General features: G+C 32.1%; 1 protein-coding gene across 3 annotated transcripts; it reads right to left on the bottom strand.

Annotated features, from left to right (window-relative positions):
* Positions 1–421: 421 nt before the first annotated feature.
* On the bottom strand, positions 422–20,510 carry LOC114195189 (putative disease resistance protein At4g10780). 3 transcript variants are annotated; one of them, XM_085665778.1, is made up of 10 exons: positions 20,296–20,468; positions 20,144–20,215; positions 9,358–12,273; positions 7,562–8,476; positions 7,030–7,142; positions 6,740–6,808; positions 6,323–6,649; positions 1,587–1,667; positions 1,244–1,394; positions 422–1,164 (listed from the first exon to the last, which is right to left on the bottom strand). In XM_085665778.1, exons 3-10 carry the CDS (start codon positions 12,239–12,241, stop codon positions 647–649), a joined length of 5,058 nt encoding a protein of 1,685 aa, XP_085521904.1. In that variant the 5' UTR covers positions 12,242–12,273; positions 20,144–20,215; positions 20,296–20,468; the 3' UTR covers positions 422–646. The 3 variants fall into 3 exon arrangements, with proteins under 3 accessions (XP_085521904.1, XP_085521903.1, XP_085521905.1); XM_085665777.1 differs by having other exon boundaries at positions 422–1,173; positions 20,296–20,467; XM_085665779.1 differs by lacking the exon at positions 1,244–1,394 and having other exon boundaries at positions 955–1,173; positions 20,296–20,510.
* Positions 20,511–20,876: the final 366 nt, after the last annotated feature.

Here is a 20,876-nt window from a genome sequence, read left to right as displayed (position 1 = left end):
TTCTCACAAAAATTCCTTCACTTGTAACCGTGGCAAGAACAAAGGTCACATTAAACGAAAATGTCCAACTTTAATCCAAGCACGGTATCTTAAAGGCACACATAAACCGAAAATATTATTAGTTTTTTTGTTTTAATTTTTACGGTGTGTTAAACAAAATGTTTATGCTATTTAGGATTGATTATCAATAGTAAATTTTTATAGCTACTGCTTTACATTTATGTTGGAAGCGAGATAATTAATAAGATAACTTGTTGGAAGGTCTCAATATTGTTTCTTCACAATTATATATGGTTTCGCTTAGTTTATTATGTTATAATAAGATACTATATATAAGTGCTTGTTGCATGCTAAAACTTAGAGATAAAAATAAACGAAATAAAAAAAGAAAGGTTATCTTAGCCAAAGAAAAGAGTTCACGTTTTGTAAATATCTTTAACTATTGGAGATGGAAGTTTGGATTGTTTGATGTTTACTGAAAAAAATGAAGCATAATAAACTTAAACATCTTGCTTTATCCACCCCATATATAACAGTGTATTCAGAAACTCACACTCATTCTTAGAAGAATCCAAATAAGACTAAATGTATGTCTCAGAGAAACATAAAATACATAAAACCAAAGTGTTTGACCAGAACTTCCAAATCACAAAAAGTCGAAACATTTTGTGGGAGCATCAAAAAAGTCATTAATACTCCTAAGTTCTTTCTTCATATTGTGCAGTTCTTGAGTTAAATGATCGTGTCTCTTAACAAGTTCACCAATTGGCACCTTTATACTGTCTAGTTCCTGAGTTAAATGATGATGTCTTTTAAGAAGCTCACCAATTTGTGCCCTTGCATGCTCCAACTTATGATCCCTTCCCACAACACGTTGACGCATATCATCAACCCACGACCTCTCAAATCCAAGTTGAACAGCTTCATCACACAGTTCAAGGAACTCCTTTTCTCTCTCAGGATCAACACTACCAACACTTTCACTTCGAAGGAACAACAACATATCTGCCAATGTTTTCAACATCCAAGCTCGAAAACGATCATTGAACTTCTCACAGGAATTCCAAAGATGAGGATATGCTGCTATCGCCTCCACTAGCAGAGAAATTTGTGAATCATTGAGATCAACGAACTGCTTATACTTTTCCAATCTTGTACGAGGATCTGTAGAAGCTGTAAAAAATTTGAGGAGTAGGCGACATATGAATATAGGATAAAAAAGAAACAAGAAAAGAGTAATAACCTTGCGTAACCTCAACTCTATTGTTTGAAACAATTCCTATTTCTGTCTTCTCTTCATTCATCTCATTATTTTGTTTAACAACCTGGGAATCTTGTTTAATTGTAGCTCCCTCTGTTGCAGGTTTCCTTTGTCTTCCTATTTCCTCAATATTCTATTCATCACGAATGGAAAAGTAATGTTTGTGTATATTTGAAGTTATAACTTTGAAAAACATTCGTTTCCTAATGTACATCATGTGTGTTGGTAACACAATAATTTGACCAATTTTAGTTGTTACCATGATTATAAGCAGATTTATTTTATGCAAGGGAGTTACCATACAAGTTTGAGATGAAGTTCTCACCTCTAAAACAGAAGTTGGTATTGCAAGTTTATCTGATGTCGTAGTTTTCCCAATGTTGTTTGCCTCTGTTTCATCAGTGAGCTTTACAATGCCAAAAGTTATGTTGATTGATTAGTAAGTTAAGTTTCGTTGTTGTTATTTTTATTTCTTCCATCATGTAGTTCACTTGTTAGGTAAACTTAAATGTGGGTAGTTGGTAGTTGGAAGGTGGGTAGTTGGAAGTTGTTGTATTAATTGTGAGTTAGGTAGTAGTTATATTTAATGAATGTAGTTGAAGGGTAATGTCCAAAGGCCTATAAAAGGACCATGTAGTGCTTCATTTCAAACAACAACAAATCTAAATACAAAGTGTTTATCCAAAGAGACTTGTTTGTCAACAAATTGGCATCAGAGCTTGAGAGCTTGAGTGTTTGAGTGAGTTAGAGAGTTTGATCGAGATGGCCAGCTTAGCTAACAGCATGCCCCTGCCGAAATTATCAAAAGGCGTCAGCTATGATAACTGGAGCCTGCAGATGAAGGCTCTCCTTGGTTCCCAAGAAGTATGGGAGGTGGTCGAAAATGGGCACCAAGAACCAGAGGATATTGGAGAAATGACGATAGCCCAGATTGCTACGTTAAAAGCAACACGAGCAAAGGACAAAACGGCTTTGTACGTACTGTACCGAGCTGTTGATGAGTCCGGCTTTGAGAAGATAGCAAATGCTATGTCTTCAAAAGAAGCGTGGGATATTCTGGAGAAGGCATACAAAGGGGATAACCGTTTGAAGCAAGTTCGGCTTCAAACTCTCAGGGGCGAGCTTGAAAGGATGAGGATGAAGGAAGATGAAGGGGTTGCTGAGTACGTCTCCCGAGTTGAGACCGTAGCAAATCAGCTCGGTAGAAATGGAGAGACGCTGCCCGCTTGTCGAGTGGTGGAGAAAATCTTGAGGTCATTAACCGACGAATTCGAGAATATAGTTTGCGCAATAGAGGAATCCAAGGACTTGACAGCGCTCTCGGTAGAAGAGCTTGCTGGGTCGCTTGAAGCGCATGAGCAGCGGAGAAGGAAGAAGAAAGAGGAGTCCCTTGATCAAGCACTCCAAGCAAAGGCAACCACTAGGGAGAAGAAGGTTCCTTATACTCAGAACACTCGAGGCCGAGGTGGTAGAGGCAGAGGAGGATATGAAAGAAGTCAAGAACAGGTCGGCCAACAAAACTGGCGTGGCCGAGGACAAGGTGAAGGTCGTGGTGGTAGAGGCCGAGTAGGCCAGTCGAACAACTCAGGAGTTGAGTGCTTCAAATGTGGTAAGTACGGTCATTTTGCTAAAGACTGCTACTCAGGAGTCAAATGTTACAATTGTGGGAAGGTTGGACATTTCGCGAAGGATTGCCAATCTGAAAGCAAAAAGGAAACAAACTTCCTTTCTGAGGATGCTGAGGAAGAAGGAATATTGATGATGTCCAGGAGATCAGGTGTCGAACTAAGTCCGAGCTGTTCTGACAACTCAGTTTGGTACCTTGATACAGGAGCAAGCAACCACATGTGCGGGGACGAGAATCTTTTTAAGGAGCTCACCAAAGTTGACGCTGGACATGTATCATTTGGAGATGCATCACAGGTGGCAGTAAAAGGCCGGGGTACAATCTGGTACCTGTAGAAGAACAACCGAGTTGGAGAAATCAAAGATGTGTACTATGTACCCGATCTCAAGAGCAACATATTGAGCATGGGCCAGCTGATGGAGAAAGGCTATTCGGTTCTGATGAAAGACCGAGTACTATACTTGAAAGACAAGTCAGATCGATTGATTGCCCGAGTAGAGATGAAGAAGAACAGGATGTACAAGCTGGACTTGAAAATAGTCCAAGAGAGGTGCTTGAAACTTGACGTGAAGGATGAAGCTATGATGTGGCACTTCCGGTTTGGCCACTTGCATTTTGGTGGACTAGTCGAGTTGGTGAAAAAGGAGATGGTGCGAGGACTCCCGACGGTGGAGTTTGAAAAGAAATTTTGTGAAGAATGCGTGCTCGGGAAGCATCCAAGGACCTTATTTCCGAGGACTGCCGAGTACCGAGCAAAGGAACAACTCGGATTAATTCACACAGACATTTGTGGACCAATTACCCCTGAATCTTTCAGTGGAAAAAAGGTATTTCATTTCTTTCATAGATGATTTTTCAAGAAAAACATGGGTGTATTTTTTGAAGGAGAAATCCGAGGTGTTCCAAGTGTTTAAAAGGTTCAAGGCAATGGTTGAAAAGGAGACCGGTATGCCTATCAAATCTGTTAGGTCTGATCGAGGAGGCGAGTTCATCTCATCTGAGCTCATGAAGTATTGTGAGGAGCAAGGAATAAGGAGATTTCTGACAGCACCATACTCACCCCAACAGAATGGAGTAGCTGAGAGGAAAAATCGAACCATACTTGACATGGTTCGTACAATGTTGAAAAGCAAGAATGTGCCTAAGGAGTTCTGGGCGGAAGCAGTGCAATGTGCCATCTATGTACAAAATAGATGTCCACATGCCAAGCTGAACGAGAAGACACCGCAAGAAGTCTGGAGCGAAAGAAAGCCGAGTGTGTCTCACCTCAAAGTGTTTGGTAGCATTGCTTATGGTCATGTTCCTGCTCATCAAAGGACCAAACTTGAAGATTGGAGCAAGAAGTACGTGTTTATTGGGTATGATGAAAAAACCAAGGCGTATAGGTTGTTCAACCCAATAACAAAGAAGGTGATTATGAGCCGAGATGTTCAAGTTGATGAAGAGAGCGAGTGGAAGTGGAACAACTCCGAGAAGGAGCCTAGAAGCTTGGAAGTAGATACACCACCAGTTGTGAGAGATCATGAGACTTCTGATGAAGAAGATGAACCTCTACAGCCTAGAGCGCGAAGCTTGCAAGACATATACAACTCGACTGATGAAGTACATGTTGTATGTTTCTTGGCAGATTCGGAAGACTTGAGCTTTGAAGAGGCCGTGCAGGAGGAAAAGTGGCAAAGGGCAATGAATGAAGAGATCGAAGCAATCGAACACAACAACACGTGGGAGCTAACCGATCTGCCCAAAGGAGCTCAGCCTATTGGCGTAAAGTGGGTGTACAAGAAGAAAACAAACGCTGAAGGAGAAGTTGAGCGATACAAAGCTCGACTCGTAGTGAAGGGGTACAAGCAGAAGGAAGGAATAGATTATACGAAGTATTCGCTCCAGTGACAAGGATGGAAACAATCAGGTTGTTGATTTCCTTAGCAGCTCAACACAGATGGACAATCTTGCAGATGGATGTGAAGTCAGCATTTCTAAATGGAGTCTTGGAGGAGGAAGTATATGTTGAACAACCACTTGGATACATACGAAGAGGCGAAGAGAAGAAAGTGTTGAGATTGAAGAAGGCACTTTATGGCCTAAAGCAAGCTCCACGAGCATGGAATGAAAGAATCGACACTTACTTCAAGAAGAATGGGTATGAGCAGTGCCCTTATGAACATGCTCTTTACATAAAGAAGAAAGGAGAAGATGTGATGTTCATTGCCCTCTATGTCGATGATCTTATCTTCACGGGGAATAATGCTGAGCTAATTGAAGCATTTAAAGAAATGATGAAGAAGGAGTTCGAGATGACCGACTTAGGTCTTATGAAGTATTTCCTTGGTTTGGAAGTCATTCAAGGGAAGGACGGTATCTTTGTGTCGCAGGAAAGGTATGTTGAGGATGTCTTAAAGAAGTTCAAGATGATGAGTTGCAACCCGGTTTCCACCCCTATGGAACCGGGCACAAAACTTTCTAAGTATGCAGATGGAAACAAAGTTGATGCGAGCAAATACCGAAGTTTGATTGGAAGTCTCAGGTATCTTACAAATACCAGACCAGATTTAATGCTGAGTGTTGGAATAGCAAGTCGGTATATGGAGGAATCAAGGTATACTCATTGGAAGGCCCTAAAGAGAATTTTAAGGTATGTGAGAGGAACTGTGTCACTTGGTCTGATGTATACTAGGACGGATGATTACTGACTAGTCGGCTACTCAGATAGTGATTGGTGTGGAGATGTTGATGACCGGAAAAGCACGTTTGGATATGTATTCTTCATGGGGAGCACGGCGTTCACCTGGCTTTCAAAGAAACAGCCCATTGTAACACTGTCAACATGTGAAGCAGAGTACGTTGCAGCATCATGGAGTGTCTGCCATGCAGTTTGGCTTAGAAACCTTCTAAGCAAATTGGAATTGAAGCAAGAAAAGGGGACTGTGATCCGAGTTGATAACAAGTCGGCCATTGAATTGGCAAAGAACCCAGTCAATCATGAGAGAAGCAAGCACATTGATGTTCGATTTCACTTCATCCGAGAACAAGTGAAAGAAGGAAATGTAGAGTTGGAGCATGTTGAAAGTCGAGCACAAGCTGCAGATATGTTTACAAAGCCGCTGTCATTCTCTTTGTTCGAGAACAATAAGATGATACTCGGAATGAAGGACAAGAAGAGCATTTAAGTTTATGGGGGGATTTTGTTAGGTAAACTTAAATGTGGGTAGTTGGTAGTTGGAAGGTGGGTAGTTGGAAGTTGTTGTATTAATTGTGAGTTAGGTAGTAGTTATATTTAATGAATGTAGTTGAAGGGTAATGTCCAAAGGCCTATAAAAGGACCATGTAGTGCTTCATTTCAAAAACAACAAATCTAAATACAAAGTGTTTATCCAAAGAGACTTGTTTGTCAACATCACTAATATATAGAAGATAAAAATAAAATATATAAATACCTGAGTCATGTTTGGGGAAGAAATGAGTGGGAAATTTTGGTCCATCGCTTGTGGGTCTGATGTCATTTCACTTTTTCTGTGTATTTTTTGGAACTCTTGTGTTTCAGACACCAGTGTTTTTGTTTCAATTGTCTGATGTTCACCTACCATTTCAACTCTGCTATCCAACATAGATTGATTGTCATCATTGAGTTGTGAAGAAGATGATTTAATTTCAGATATAGGTGGATCTTCATGGCTCATTTTGATGGTACTTTGGGTTTCTCCAAGTGGATTTTGTTGGTCTGTCAGGTATGATCCATTCGTTGATTTTCCATCCACCAACTCCTATATGAAGTGATGAATAGGTAGTAAGTAATAAAAAGTGCTTGGTCATTCCATTTCTCAAATATTTAGAAGACCTTAATGTAGAGTTACCTGTGAATATGTTTCACGATTAGACTTTTCATCCACCTCTGAATTTATTGAAGTCCCATTAACCAATTCCTATAAACCATAATCTTTCTCAGAAAGTTTCTTATCTGATTTTTCATTGATCTAATCAACGATAAAAATATATAGAAAAGGAGCATCTCAATAAGTCTTTTTTTTTTAGAATAATAATAATTATAAATGAAAAGACTGTTTTTTGTATACTATAGTTTAATGTCATTGTTATTATGATTGAATTTCAGTAGGTTAAGTTGGATAGGTTGATTGGTTCTGACCTGTGAAGAAGGCAACTCAGTAGAATTGTTGCTTCCAGAAACTTCATCTAATTTCTGTATTTCATGCATCAATGGCTTCATATACCAGCTATAACTTAGAGAGTCTTCCAAACCTATAGTTCAATATGTAATTAAGGACTTCATTTAGCAATGGAAAACAACGCGACCTCAACATTCCGTGAATGATCATTACATTGTCACAATTAAAATAAAAAGGAAAACAAAATAACGTGTAGACAATTATAAATACTGTGATTATTTTGTACTAGTGTTTGGTGTAAAATTTGAATGACATAGTTAATTTGTTCATATTTTCTTTAGGAGGAACAAAGAAACATAAATGATTTGGTAGTTGAGGGTAGTTATTTGAAATGTAGTTATGGTCTAATTCTACGAACAATTAAAAATGTTAGCTGAAGAATTGAAATTTCACAATTGCATTATTAAGCGAAATCAGCATGAGTAGTTTATATATAAAGGTTCCATGGTAACATGTAATGTTTTCAACAACATATCCATGCATAGTATTTACCTTCTATTGAGAAAGTTTTTTGTGGGAGCTCATCAGGAGTAATTGTTGAAGTCAAGGAGAATTTTGAACAGTTGCGAACAATGCGATACTTGACATTTAAAAATATAGTCTCTTGGTTAAAATTTGAAAGATGCACAAATATTAAAAGTTGGAGTTGTGGAAGTTGAAGTTTGGTGTTTCCTGTGTTGTCGTATTCACATCCAATAAACTCTTGTAGTTGAGTGGCTCCATTTATGATTAGAATCTTCAAGTTGGAAAGATCATTGGATACAAATACAGAGGTGAAACATTTCAACTTATGACATTGTTGAATATGCAATGATTGTAGTTTGGGGAAGCATGGTCGTGGAGAATAAGCAATGATACTAGAATCTTCAATGACCTGTCTTAATTCCTCGCATTCCCTTACACATAGATGATTCAACTCTGGTAGGGATCTCAACATAGAACGAGGAAATATTACTTTCAATTTTTGACATTTTGTTACGAAGAATGAGTTGAGATGTTGGAGGATAAATGAGTTGTTGGTAGCCACCCAAATATGAGTCATTCGAGGTAGATCTGCCAACCACAAATATTCTAACTTTAAACTCACTTGTTGTCCCATCATGCCTCCAACAAAAGCCATTCCGAATATATCTTCCAATGACTCACAATTCGAAATAGTTACCCATTTCAAACTTGAGAACATTGAAATGTCACTTTCAAATTCATGGTCATCTTCAACCATGTTTTCCTTTTTATTTCTTTTCACTCTTGCAGGAGTTACTATATGCTTCAAACCATCACACTGATCTATGTTCAATTCCTCCAATGAAGTCAAGGTCTTAGCTACACATGTCGTAAACAATGACCCCAACAACATTGGACATGATAATATCTCAAGTTGTGCAAGGCTAGACAGAGAAAACGATCCTGAAAATCAATTAAAAATAAGAAAATGTTAGACTAAGAGTTCATAATGATGAATAATAATCATCCAAAACAATTTCTTATGCCCACTTCACATTTTCACCATCTTTCTGTGTGTGATAAAATTATACACATAATTTTTCTTAACTCATTATATTTTAATAACTTATGCATTCACTTTTCCAAATAAATTCATATACATCACTCTTATTATATAACAACTTTATTAAAAACATTGATCTCCGGGGACGAAAACCACAAATCCAAAACATCAAATAATCAGTTGATAATAATGAAAACAATCATCCAATACACTTTTCTTATGTCCATTGCACATTTTCACTATCTTTTTTCTTTTAATAATTTCAGATTTAATTACCTTGTTTAATCTCTATATTTACGAAAAATCCATCTTAGTTTTGGTTCCTATATTCTAATAGTATATTTTTCAATCTATATGATACCACTTGTAATTTAATTTACTCATCAAGATAATATATGTGAAAACACACTTATTGGATACATTTCAAGCAAAAATCTAGATTCAATTCTTAAGGATTAATGGAGCCAGTTTCAATTTGTTAATAGCTATTACCAAACAACATTTGACATCAAGAAAGTTAACTACTACTTTTTGTAAGTGAGAAAAATATATACATAATTTTTATTAATATAGTATATTTTGATAATGTATGAATTTATTACTTGTGTATATAATATTATTCACCTTAATAAATTATTCACCTTAATAAAAATACCCAAAAAACGTGTGCGATTCTATATCTAGTTTTAGTTAATACCATATATTTTATTAAACATGCAAAAAAATAATAAAATGTACAAATGGGTTAAACATGGTTATGAGATGTAAATGGAAAATGTACCTGAGTTATGGTTCACAATAGGTGGTGATGGAGTTGAAGTACTTTTTGAAGAAAATATCAATCGGTTAGACTCAAAATGTTGATGCTCATTTTCTTCGATAATTTTATCTTTTTCTTCTTTTTCATCTTGGTGTGATGATGGAACAACATCTCCAATTATTTGTTCAAGCATATTGCATTTAGTTATAACAAGGCGTTTTAATTGAGGTAGGCCTCCTATGATACCGGTAGGGAATACATCTTTTAATTCTCCACATCGGATCACCGTCAAATCTTCAAGATTCTGGAAAATTTTGGATTGCTCAAAATGTCCAATTGCAAATTCATCTTCACTTTTCTTTGTAAAATTGTCATCATTTGTTACTATATGCTTCAATATATCACAATCGGATATTTTTAATAATTTCAACTGCACCAAACCTCGAGCCATGTCACATGTTAAGAGAGATTTCAACTTAGGACAATTTTCTATAAATAGTTTCTCTAATTTTTCAAAAGATCTATCGACAGGTACACAACCATGCCATAAAGCCCTTAAACACTGCATATTTACGATTGTCAAGCTACACAATTCGGAGAAGACATTTCCCACCTCATTCAAATGATTGCTAGTGTCAACCAAACACTCTATTTCGGACCTATATATTTGAAACTCGTTCAACTCACTCATACTTGCTCCAGTTTGAAATATATCAGGTACGATATTTTTTGCATCTCCCTCAATGTTTCTCATAATTAGCTCCTTTGCGCTTTTGGCCATTCGCATAATAATCTCATTTGATATGTCAAAATGACTAAGCCCTAAAGTTGCATTATAAGAGCAAAACTCATCTTGTGGAGAGTAATAAGCGAGTTGATAGTATCCTAACACAATTCCATACCTTTGTAATGTTTTGGGGAGGACACTAAAGAATTCAACGTTTCCATTCCAAAAGTTCTTTAAGATATATAATTCCTCTAGAGATGGGATTAGTTTGATCTCTTCAAAGTTCTCCCTTTCAATGTAACAACCACTAAACTCTAACAATTTCAAGTTTAGAAGTTGTGTAAATCCAACATCAGTTTGTAGTTCAAGGAATGAAGGCAATGAACATCGACGAAGTGAAAGACTTTGAAGTTTCTTCATATCTCTTACAAAGGAGATGTCACTCAATTTCCAATACTGAAGGACTAAACAACGAAGATTTTGTAATATTTTGAAAGACATGGTTGACAACTGCAGCTCGTTGTCTTGACTTTGATTACTAACAATCAAAACTCTAAGTTTTTCCATTTTCTCAAAAATTGCATCAGATACTTCCAACTCTGTTTGTATGCTTAAAAACTCAAGATTGGAACAATCCATATCATTTGAAAATTTCACACACCATAGATATCTCATTGAACCATGCTCTAAAGTTACATCTTTTTCTAGTTCACACTTGATGACCTTATTCTCATTCTTTGCTATCCATTGGGCTACATCACGAACCAAGTCATGCATTTTGACATGTTTATCACCTACATCCAACAACAAACAAGAACTTACAAGCTTAATCTTGGTTGCAGTCACTTCGGTCCTTGCTTCTTCATACGTGTCAAATCCATCAACCACACCTAATCCTATTGCACATCTTATTAAACCTTCGATTGGAATCTCATAATCTTCAGGGAATGCAGAGCACAACAATAAAAGTGATTTAGCTTCTTTAGTGTCTAGATTATCGTAGCTTAACTGTAAACACTTATAGGGATCTTGCAAACCTTTTCCAATATTGATCGGCTTAGAACTTCTCAATTTATTCAAAGTAGAACGCCATACGTCCTTTTGTTTTTCCTTCAAGCTACTGGCAACAGCTACAATGGCAACAGGCAATCCTTTACATTCATTTGAAATTGATATTGCCAAATCCCTTACGGTTTTAGGAGTGTCTTTAGATATAAGTGCTTTGTTTTGGAAGAGAGCCCATGCTTCTTCATCAGTTAAGATTGGTAGATAAATTGTTTTTTGACAATCCATTAAAGTACAAACTTCTTCTGATCTAGTGGTAATCAGAATCTTGCAGCTTTTGTGGTGTTCAGATGAGGGAATCCCTATGCGACCAAAATCAAGTTTCTCCCACACATCATCTAAAATAATAAGAATATTTTTTTCCTGGGTTAATCTCATGCATAAGCGTTGGGCTCTTTCCATTTCTTGGTTTTCTGGAAATGTATATTGCAATGAACTTGCAACTTTTTCTTGAATCCTTTGAACTTCTACTGTACTAGACACAGGCACAAAAATAACTTTGTCAAAAAGATGCTCAGCTTCTGCTATCTTCTTAACTTCCATTGCCAATGTGGTTTTACCACAACCCCCCATTCCATACAATCCAATCGTGCCAACCCCATCATATTTCAATGCTTTCATTACTTGATCATAAGCATATTTTCTACTCTCAAAATTCATACTTTTTTCTGTGAGAATATCAGAAGTATTTGAAGGAATTGAGGCAATGCGTTCAAGTTGTATATATTGTCTACCTTCTTGAATGATCTTTTCAAGCTCTGCCTTTTTATTTGCCAACTTTTTTCCTAAACGGTATCGCCAAATCCAATTTGGACAGTACCCAAAAAAACAACTTTTTCTGGCATTTGCCTCTCTCAACAAACGATTCACATATTCTGAATCAATCTTTGCATTCTCCAACCATTTATCAATAACTTCACTAGTCTTTGAGGTTTGTCTCCGAGCATCTGTGACACGTCTTTCTACATTCTCTCTTGTTTCGGTCAAGTTGTTTTCTTCTTCTTCAAGCTCTTTAACAAAACCATTAAAGCACAAGGAGTATTGTAATTGATTCAGACCCTTACACACCAAATCTTTTGAAATATCAGCCAAAAGACCATAAAGGGCGTCCATTTATTCTCTTCACTAAATTCAACTTAATTAACCTGAAATTACAGAATATATATAAAGATAAACATATTTGATATTGAGTCCCGTTCTTAATTAAAATATAACTTTAGATATGTTAGATTAAAAATGTATTTTATTCGTATTTCAAATAATCAATGTATTAGTAAAATTAATATATATATATATGTATATATATATATATATATATATATATATATATATAATTATTTGTATTTCAATGATTACTTATTACAAGTAAAAGGGGACGAGGAAGAATATTTGATAACCTATACGATTTTCCAGAACATGAAAATTGTTCTTTTTAATGAATAAATACAGTTTATCTTCTTCTTTTTTGCATTCAATATGGAACACGATTTTTTAGATATTTTCCCTTAAAAAAAATCAAAATCAAATATAAATATACTTAAAGGGCAAATAAATTGTTTGTCTAATAATTATATTGTCAATATAATTATCAATTTAAAATATGTTAAGTACAAATACTTGTTTAACGTGATGTAAAAATCTACGATGCATTCATACTTTAAAGTGAGTCATGTATCCGTATCTGACTTGTATCTGTGTTCGATATTCTATGATATTTTATTAATACCTATCAATGAAGTATCTAATCTATAAAATAATAGTAATTTTATGATAACAATAATTTATAATTTTTTATTTTTGACAATGTTTAGTATATATTATTTTAATTTGGATTCATACAATAACAATCATATAGTTACCATGTTTTTAAGAATTTTATGTATACTTTTCAATATACATATATTATGTATCGTATCCTATAATTTTAAAAATAAATGTATCGACATATCGATCCAGGGCACTCAGCTCGACCTTGGCCAGGGTCAATTCGGCATGACCTTTTATCCAAATTGACTTGGTACGCTACGGTCGAGGTCGACTCAGCTTGACCTTCAGTCTTGACTAACTTCGCTCAACTCTTCGGCTAGGGCAAATTTTGCTTGAATCTTCAATCCATACCAACTTAGCTCAATCTTCAGTCGAGACAATTTTGTTTTATCTTTTGCCCGACTTAGCTCAGTTCAACCTTCGATCTGATCTGACTCGACTTGACCTTTTGTCCAACTCGGATCACAATTTGGACTGACCTAAGTCTGACTTGGATTGACCTTCTACCCAGCTTGATCCAGATCAACCTTCGACCTAGCTCGCCTCATCACAACCTTCAAACGAAACTGACTCGACACACTCATCAAGGTGACTTAGCTCGACATTCATCCTGAACGACTTGACTTGACCTTTGGATCAGGTTCACTTATAAACCCAAGAAATTTAAATAACTAAATAGTTAATTAATTAATAAATGCGAGCAGTGAGAGCCTTTATGGCATTAAATATTGATTGATGTGATGTGGAAAAGTACTAGCTTAAACAGTTTAGAGTACTTTGATTGTGTGAGAAGATTTGAGTTTGAGTCCTGTGTATGTCAATTATGTGATGTTTGATTTATTATTAATTTTTAATAATAATATGCATGATCATGTTGAGTGATAACATGATTATAGAATTAGGTGAATTATCACAAAATATAAATTGCTTGAGTGGTTAGGCATTGATTTGATGATGAGCATGGTGGGGTTGAAAAACAACCAAATAATGGGCTTTGAATAACAATTAACCTCACCATAAGGGGTTTTTGGCATCTGTTATTGTGACATAGGCAAAGGGTAATTCAAATTCTAAGCAAAGGAAAGTCTCATGTAAGGGGAGCTGACTAGTTTAATCTCTTCCTTTGAAAGAAGATTGTATGTGAATTATTGTTTACAATGTTTTGTTTGATTGAATTATTGTTTACAATAAAAAAAATGTGATGCATTTGTTTTATATTTTAGAAATTTTGATTGTAATGGTGATATAGTATCATCAAATTTTTGTTTGAATGTTAAGTATATGATTGATGAATTTTAGTGATACGAAATCTAATATAGCATGAATGCATTGAGGTTTTCTTGATTTGTGGGTGAATGATGCAAAGGAAAGGTTAGGGTTTATGTTTTTCTTTTACAGTGGCGTGACTTGGGGTTGCACTCTAAAGCTTTCATTTTTTTTTAGTTATATGAAAAAGTAGTTAAATGTGGTGTTATGGTATGCCGCAATTAAGGTTTTAGAATAATTAGTAATTTTCTTTGGTAGTGTTTTTTTATAGAAATTATGATATGATATAATTAGTAATTTTTAATATATTATATAAGAGGGGAATGGAATAGTTATAGAAAGTGGTTTATAAATGAGGATTGCAGAGGTAATTTTATTAATTTAGGTTGGTATTTAATTAATTGACTTTAGTTGCATTCGACTTCTAGGGTGCGTGTTTAGAGTTCTTCTTCTAAACACAACACATTTATTATTATTATTATTATTATTATTATTATTATTATTATTATTATTATTATTATTATTATTATTCTTATTATTATTATTTCTATTATTATTATTATTATTATTATTATCATTATTATTATTATTATTACTATTATTATTGTTATTATTATTTTCATTATTATTATTACTATTATCATTATAATTATTATTCTTATTATTATTATTAATTTTATTTTATTTTAATATTATTATTATTATTATTTTTATCATCATTATTATTATTATTATTTTATTATCTTCTTTTATTATTATTATTATTATTGTTATTTATATTATAATTATAATTATTTTATTTTTAGTTTTATTGTTATTACTATTTTTTTTATTATTTTATTTTACTATTATTATTATTATTTTTATTTTTATTACTATTATTATTATTATTTTATTATGATTATGATTATTATTTTATTTTATTATCATTATTAACTTTATCATTTTTATTTTATTTATGATTTTATTATCATTATTATTATTTCATTATTAGTGCTTTATTTAATTATTATTATTATTATTATTTTCTTTTTAGTTTTATTTTATTTTATTAGTATTGTTGTTTTATTATTATTGTTTATTTTATTTTATTATTATTTTCATTATTTTTATTTTTATTTTTGTTGTTTAATTTTATTATTATTATCATTATCGTTATTATTGTTGTTGTTGTTGTTATTTTTATTTTTATCCTTATTATTATCTTATTGCCTGTGCGATATTTTGGGGAAATGATTATGTGTTTTTCTTGGTTTGTATATTGTTTTGTTGTCCATGATTGTGTGTTGGGTATAACACTTTTGTTTTGATGGTTATATATGAATTTAGAAAGGGATAGATGTGTGTTTATAATTGAATGATGCATATGAGCTGTGATGTTGTAAACTTAAGTATATGAAGTATATGAATGCGTATTTTGGGTTCTGGATGGTTGAGAATTGAATTGTTTGATACTAGGAACTTAGTTAGAGTACCTAAAACCAGTAGTGTCACATTACTGGTGTAGCCCCTGACGGTGAAGAGTGAAGCGCTAAGCAATAACCAGAAATAGGGAAGCTTTGTGTGTCGTGATGCCTGACGGTGTTGTGGAACCGTCAAGTGGTCTGCACTTCCATTTCGCCTGGTGGCGCTTTGGCAGCGCCAGGCGATATGCAGGAGCAAGGGTCCATTGCAGATGAATTTGCATGGATGGGTTTGAGGGCTTGGTTAGGGATATGTTGGATCAGTTACGAGCGGGGAGGTTCATATGTTCCATGCTCACACTTGAGGCTACTATGAGCGGGGAGGTTCATAGTAGGTGTTCAAGCATGTTGGACTACGAGCGGGGAGGTTTGTAGAGTTGGACCACGAACGGGCAGGTTCATGGAAGCATTGGAATCCCCAAGACCAGCTTGAGCATGTATCTTGTATAAGGCAGTGTGTTTTTCTTAATTTCGTTTTAATATGTTGCGATATGGACATAAAATTATAAAAATATAATATAATATAATATAATATAAACTAAATTAAATTTTAATTTTAATTAAATTTAACTTAATAAAATATAATTTTAATTTTAATTTTTTCGAGTAACGGGTACCTGCAGATGTGAGTAGTATGATACCTTCACCCGACCCATTTGTAAGCAAGTATTAAAATACTTGTTACCCATAGATAATAAATACCCGTAGATATTAATTTCCTGCCATATATATTTTTCTTTTTATACCCGCGACTCAGTTATTTTCGTCATCCCTACATGTTATATTTTTTACTTCTTTTAAATATTTTTATATTTGTGTTTTATTGTTCTCAAATAGAATACGGTATAAAGCTGGAAGACGTCTTCAAAAATATTTAATATTCAAGTAAATGATATTATAAAATTAAAATTTTGACCACGCCTAAAAAAATTTTAGTTTCCTTTAATTTAAAATTTAATGTGTTAGTCTACATACATTAAAGAAAATCCTTCATTAACAATCAGTTTTTGTCATAAAAATTTGTTAGTTATTATGGTGACAAATTTAGATATTAATTTATAAAATAAAAAATTATTGTTTACTAAAATAATAACTATCATGAATGAAAAATTATAATTGGTTTCTAAATTGATTTTTAAAATTTAGCTACATAGGTTTTAGCTATCAAAAAAAATTGGTCTCTAAACATTAGCTACCAAGGTTTTTTTACAAAAGAAATTAGTTTTTAAATAGTCTCTAATTAACTAGTAACCAATTATAATTTTTTATTTTGTAAATTAGTATCTAAATTAGTCACTACAGTGACTAATAATTTTTTATCACTAAAAATAGTTATTATTTAAAATTTCTATTGTAGTGATATATATATATATATATATATATATATATATATATATATTTTACTTTCTTGCTTGAAAAAAAATAGTTATAGATTTCATTATGCACGTTATTTTTTAAAGACAATATCCACTCAATTTAAAATAACATACTTCCTTTAGAATTTTATATCAAGAGTATGATCCGAATATTGAGTTAAAGAGTCCTTTAATTGTTTGATTTCATATGTTTTGGATGCTTACTGCTTTGCTTGTCTATAACCTATTTTATAATCTGCTTGCTCAATAACATGTTAAATATTTTACTCTAACTTACCCTTTCTCTTTGTGTCTGTTATCTTCTTTTGGGTTTTTCCTTTTGTGATGATCACCAAATTCTTGGTGTGAACAGATGTGGAGACTCTTAGTGATCGTGATGTTGGCGGGGAGGTTGCGATGTAGTTAGGCTTCCTAGATCCTTTATTGCTCCTTGTTGAGCATTTCTTCTTGTGTACTGTTGTTATTTTGTAGTTTCTTGCTCTTTGAGCAAATTTATAGTTTAATCTAGTATGTGTTTAGATTCTTTTCATGGCATTGTGTTGTGTCTTTGGACTTCCATTCCAATATAATTTGGGATAACCGTAAAAGATTAATTATAATATACTTTATGTCGGTGCTCTATTTTATACTATAAACATGAGACATTCTATAAATTAAAATTATTCTACTAATTTGGGACGCTACATAAATAAAATTTATCTACAATTTATTAATTATTTATTAATTAAAAAATATTATGAACTATTTTAAACTTAACCAATATTAATAAATTCATTACTTTCATATATTACTTTTTTGAAGTATTTTTAAAGTAACTAAGTTTAAAAGAAAAATAGAAAATGCTTATTAATATATATATATATATATATATATATATATATAAATCTAATGTCATGATTATTGTATTTACAGATTTATAAATGATCTAATAATAAAAAATGTTTACAAAATATTTAATATTTAAATAAATGATATTATAAAATTAAAATTTTGACCACGCCAAAAAAAACTTCAAGTTTCATTCAAAATTTAACTTTTACAATAAATAAATATATATATATATATATATATATATATATATATATATATATATATATATATATAACTCCTTTTTCTTTTTGGTATACAATATTTCTTCTTCTCTTCCAATTATTTCGTCTGTTTTATATCTACAAAATTCATGATATTTCGAGTACTTCCTCTTTTACCACAATGTTAATTATATTTATTTTTTGTTTGGTTATAATCAAATTGTGTATTTTTAGTTTCAGTTAATGAAATAATTTTTAGTCTCATGTTGAATTATATTTACTCATTTTAATATTTTTATTTATTATTTTTTTTTCATGAATGAGAATGTTTAATTATTAATTTCAAGTGTTCAATCGTATAAATCTTTCATTTACTAGGTAATATAAAAAATATATTTTATTCTCTTTGACCCTTATTTTTTGTTTCTTTTTAAGAATATTTGTTTTCAAAAAATAATTTTCATTATCTCTCAACGATTTGACTAGTTTAATAACTAAAATAATATCTCAGATTTTCAAGATATTTGTGATCATATCATACCCCTTAATTATACATGTTTTTCTTTTCTATGCAAATTTGTTCAATGGTGTATCAAATATATTCTAAGGCACACAAGTAATTAGGGATGACAACGGGTTAGGTCGAATACGGATAGTGCCTACCCGCAAAAAAAAAAAATAAATCCACCTGCTTCCCGTCCATTTAGCCTTCTAGTACCACTTAAAAAATACCTGCGAATTTTTTTAAAACCCGCAGGAACCCGTGGATACCCGCGAATATTTAAAAAAAAAATATATATATATATATATATTATAAATTTTTTAAATAAAATTGTAAAAATAAAATAAAATAAAATATAAATAAAATTAAATTAAATTAAATTTTAGTTTTAATTAAATTTAACTTAATAAAATATAATTTTAATTTTAATTTTTTCGAGTAACAGGTACCTGCAGGTGGAAATAGTATGATACCTTCACCGGACCTATTTGTAAGCGAGTATTAAAATACTTGTTATCCGTGGATAAAAAACACCTGCACATATTAACTTCCCGCCAAATATTTTTTTCTTTTTATACCCGTAACTCAGTTATTTTTGTCATCCCTACGTGTTATATCTTTTAATTCTTTTAAATGCTTTTATATTTGTGTTTTATTGTTCTCAAATAGAATACGGTATAAAGCTGGAAGACGTCTTCAAAAATATTTAATATTCAAGTAAATGATATTATAAAATTAAAATTTTGACCACGCCTAAAAAACTTTTAGTTTCCTTTAATTTAAAATTTAATGTGTTAGTCTATATACATTAAAGAAAATCTTTCATTAACAATTAGTTTTAGTCATAAAAATTTGTTAATCATTATAGTGACCAATTTAGATATCAATTTACAAAATAAAAAATTATTTTTTACTAAAATAATCACTATCATGAATGAAAAATTATAATTGGTCTCTAAATTGATTTTTAAAATTTAGCTACATAGGTTTTGGCTATCAAAGAAAATTGGTCTCTAAATATTAGCTACCAAGGTTTTTGCTACAGAAGAAATTAGTTTTCAAATAGTCTCTAATTAACTAGTGACCAATTATAATTTTTTATTTTGTAAATTAGTATCTAAATTGGTCACTATAGTGATTAATAATTTTTTATCACTAAAAATAGTTATTATTTAAAATTTCTATTGTAGTGATATATATATATATATTGTTACTTTCTTGCTTGAAAAAAAATAGTTATAGATTTCATTATGCACGTTATTTTTTAAAGACAATATCCACTCAATTTAAAATAAAAATATATATTTTTAAATTTCAATGTAGCAATGTTTAATAGGCTACCAAATATTTTTTAAACTTAATTATATATAATATGTATTAAATAAAAAAATTAAGGAACTAATATATTGGTTGAGTTTTTCATCTATTGCACTATAATAATAACATAATATTTTCCTTTTAAGATATAAATCATTCAGATTTAATTCTGATTATATATTTGTAAATCTTAACATAATTTCACACTAGGAAAGTGGATAAATTTGGTGAAATTAAAATTAAAAGAAAATGTAATAGGAGATAAAAACATTGAGAAAGCTTTAATCACGTACCTCTTTGTTCAGAATATTGATGCTATATGTGTAATGATGGGTGACTTGGTCAGAAAGAGGGTTCAAAGTCTGCTGCAAGAGACAGTGAATATTGAATAAATGATGTAAAGAAATTTGCAACAAGGATTTTGAGCAAAGATACGAAACCTTACCTCTTTAAAATATATAATTGTGGAGATTGGTGAGTTTATGATCCGAATGTTGAGTAGTGTATGAGTTGGTCGGGTGAAATGAAGAACAATTATAGGGCATAAACATGTGAAAGGTAACCTTGTATATTCAAAGTAAAAATGAAGATATATAGATCATCTTTTATTCTTTTCCAGAATGTTTCAGATTCTTTGAGTGTAATAACCGAAGTGTTGGTAATCCCTCGTTTGAAGTTATGCCTAAAGTGTTTGCAATAACTTGTGTGATCCTTGTTGAGCATCCACCCATTTTGCAAATCAAAGGCAACAACATAGATTCTCACAAAAATTCCTTCACTTGTAACGGAGGACACAAAGGACTCAAACAACAAATGACAATGTCCAACTTTAATCCAAGCAAGGTATCTTAAAGCCACACATAAACCGAAAATATTATTAGTTTTTTGTTTTTATTTTTACGGTGTGTTAAACAAAATGTTTATGCTATTTAGGATTGATTATGAATAGTAAATTTTTATAGCTACTGCTTTACATTTATCATGGAAGCGAGATAATTAATAAGATAACTTGTTGGATTGTTTGAA

This window comes from Vigna unguiculata, chromosome 8, assembly GCF_037176805.1.
Source record: "Vigna unguiculata cultivar grain cowpea cultivar isolate G323 ecotype 2 chromosome 8, ASM3717680v1, whole genome shotgun sequence".
NCBI classification, from domain to species: Eukaryota; Viridiplantae; Streptophyta; class Magnoliopsida; order Fabales; family Fabaceae; genus Vigna; species Vigna unguiculata.
Note: the sequence above shows the minus strand (reverse complement) of the source record. Positions and strands in the feature narration are given on the sequence as shown.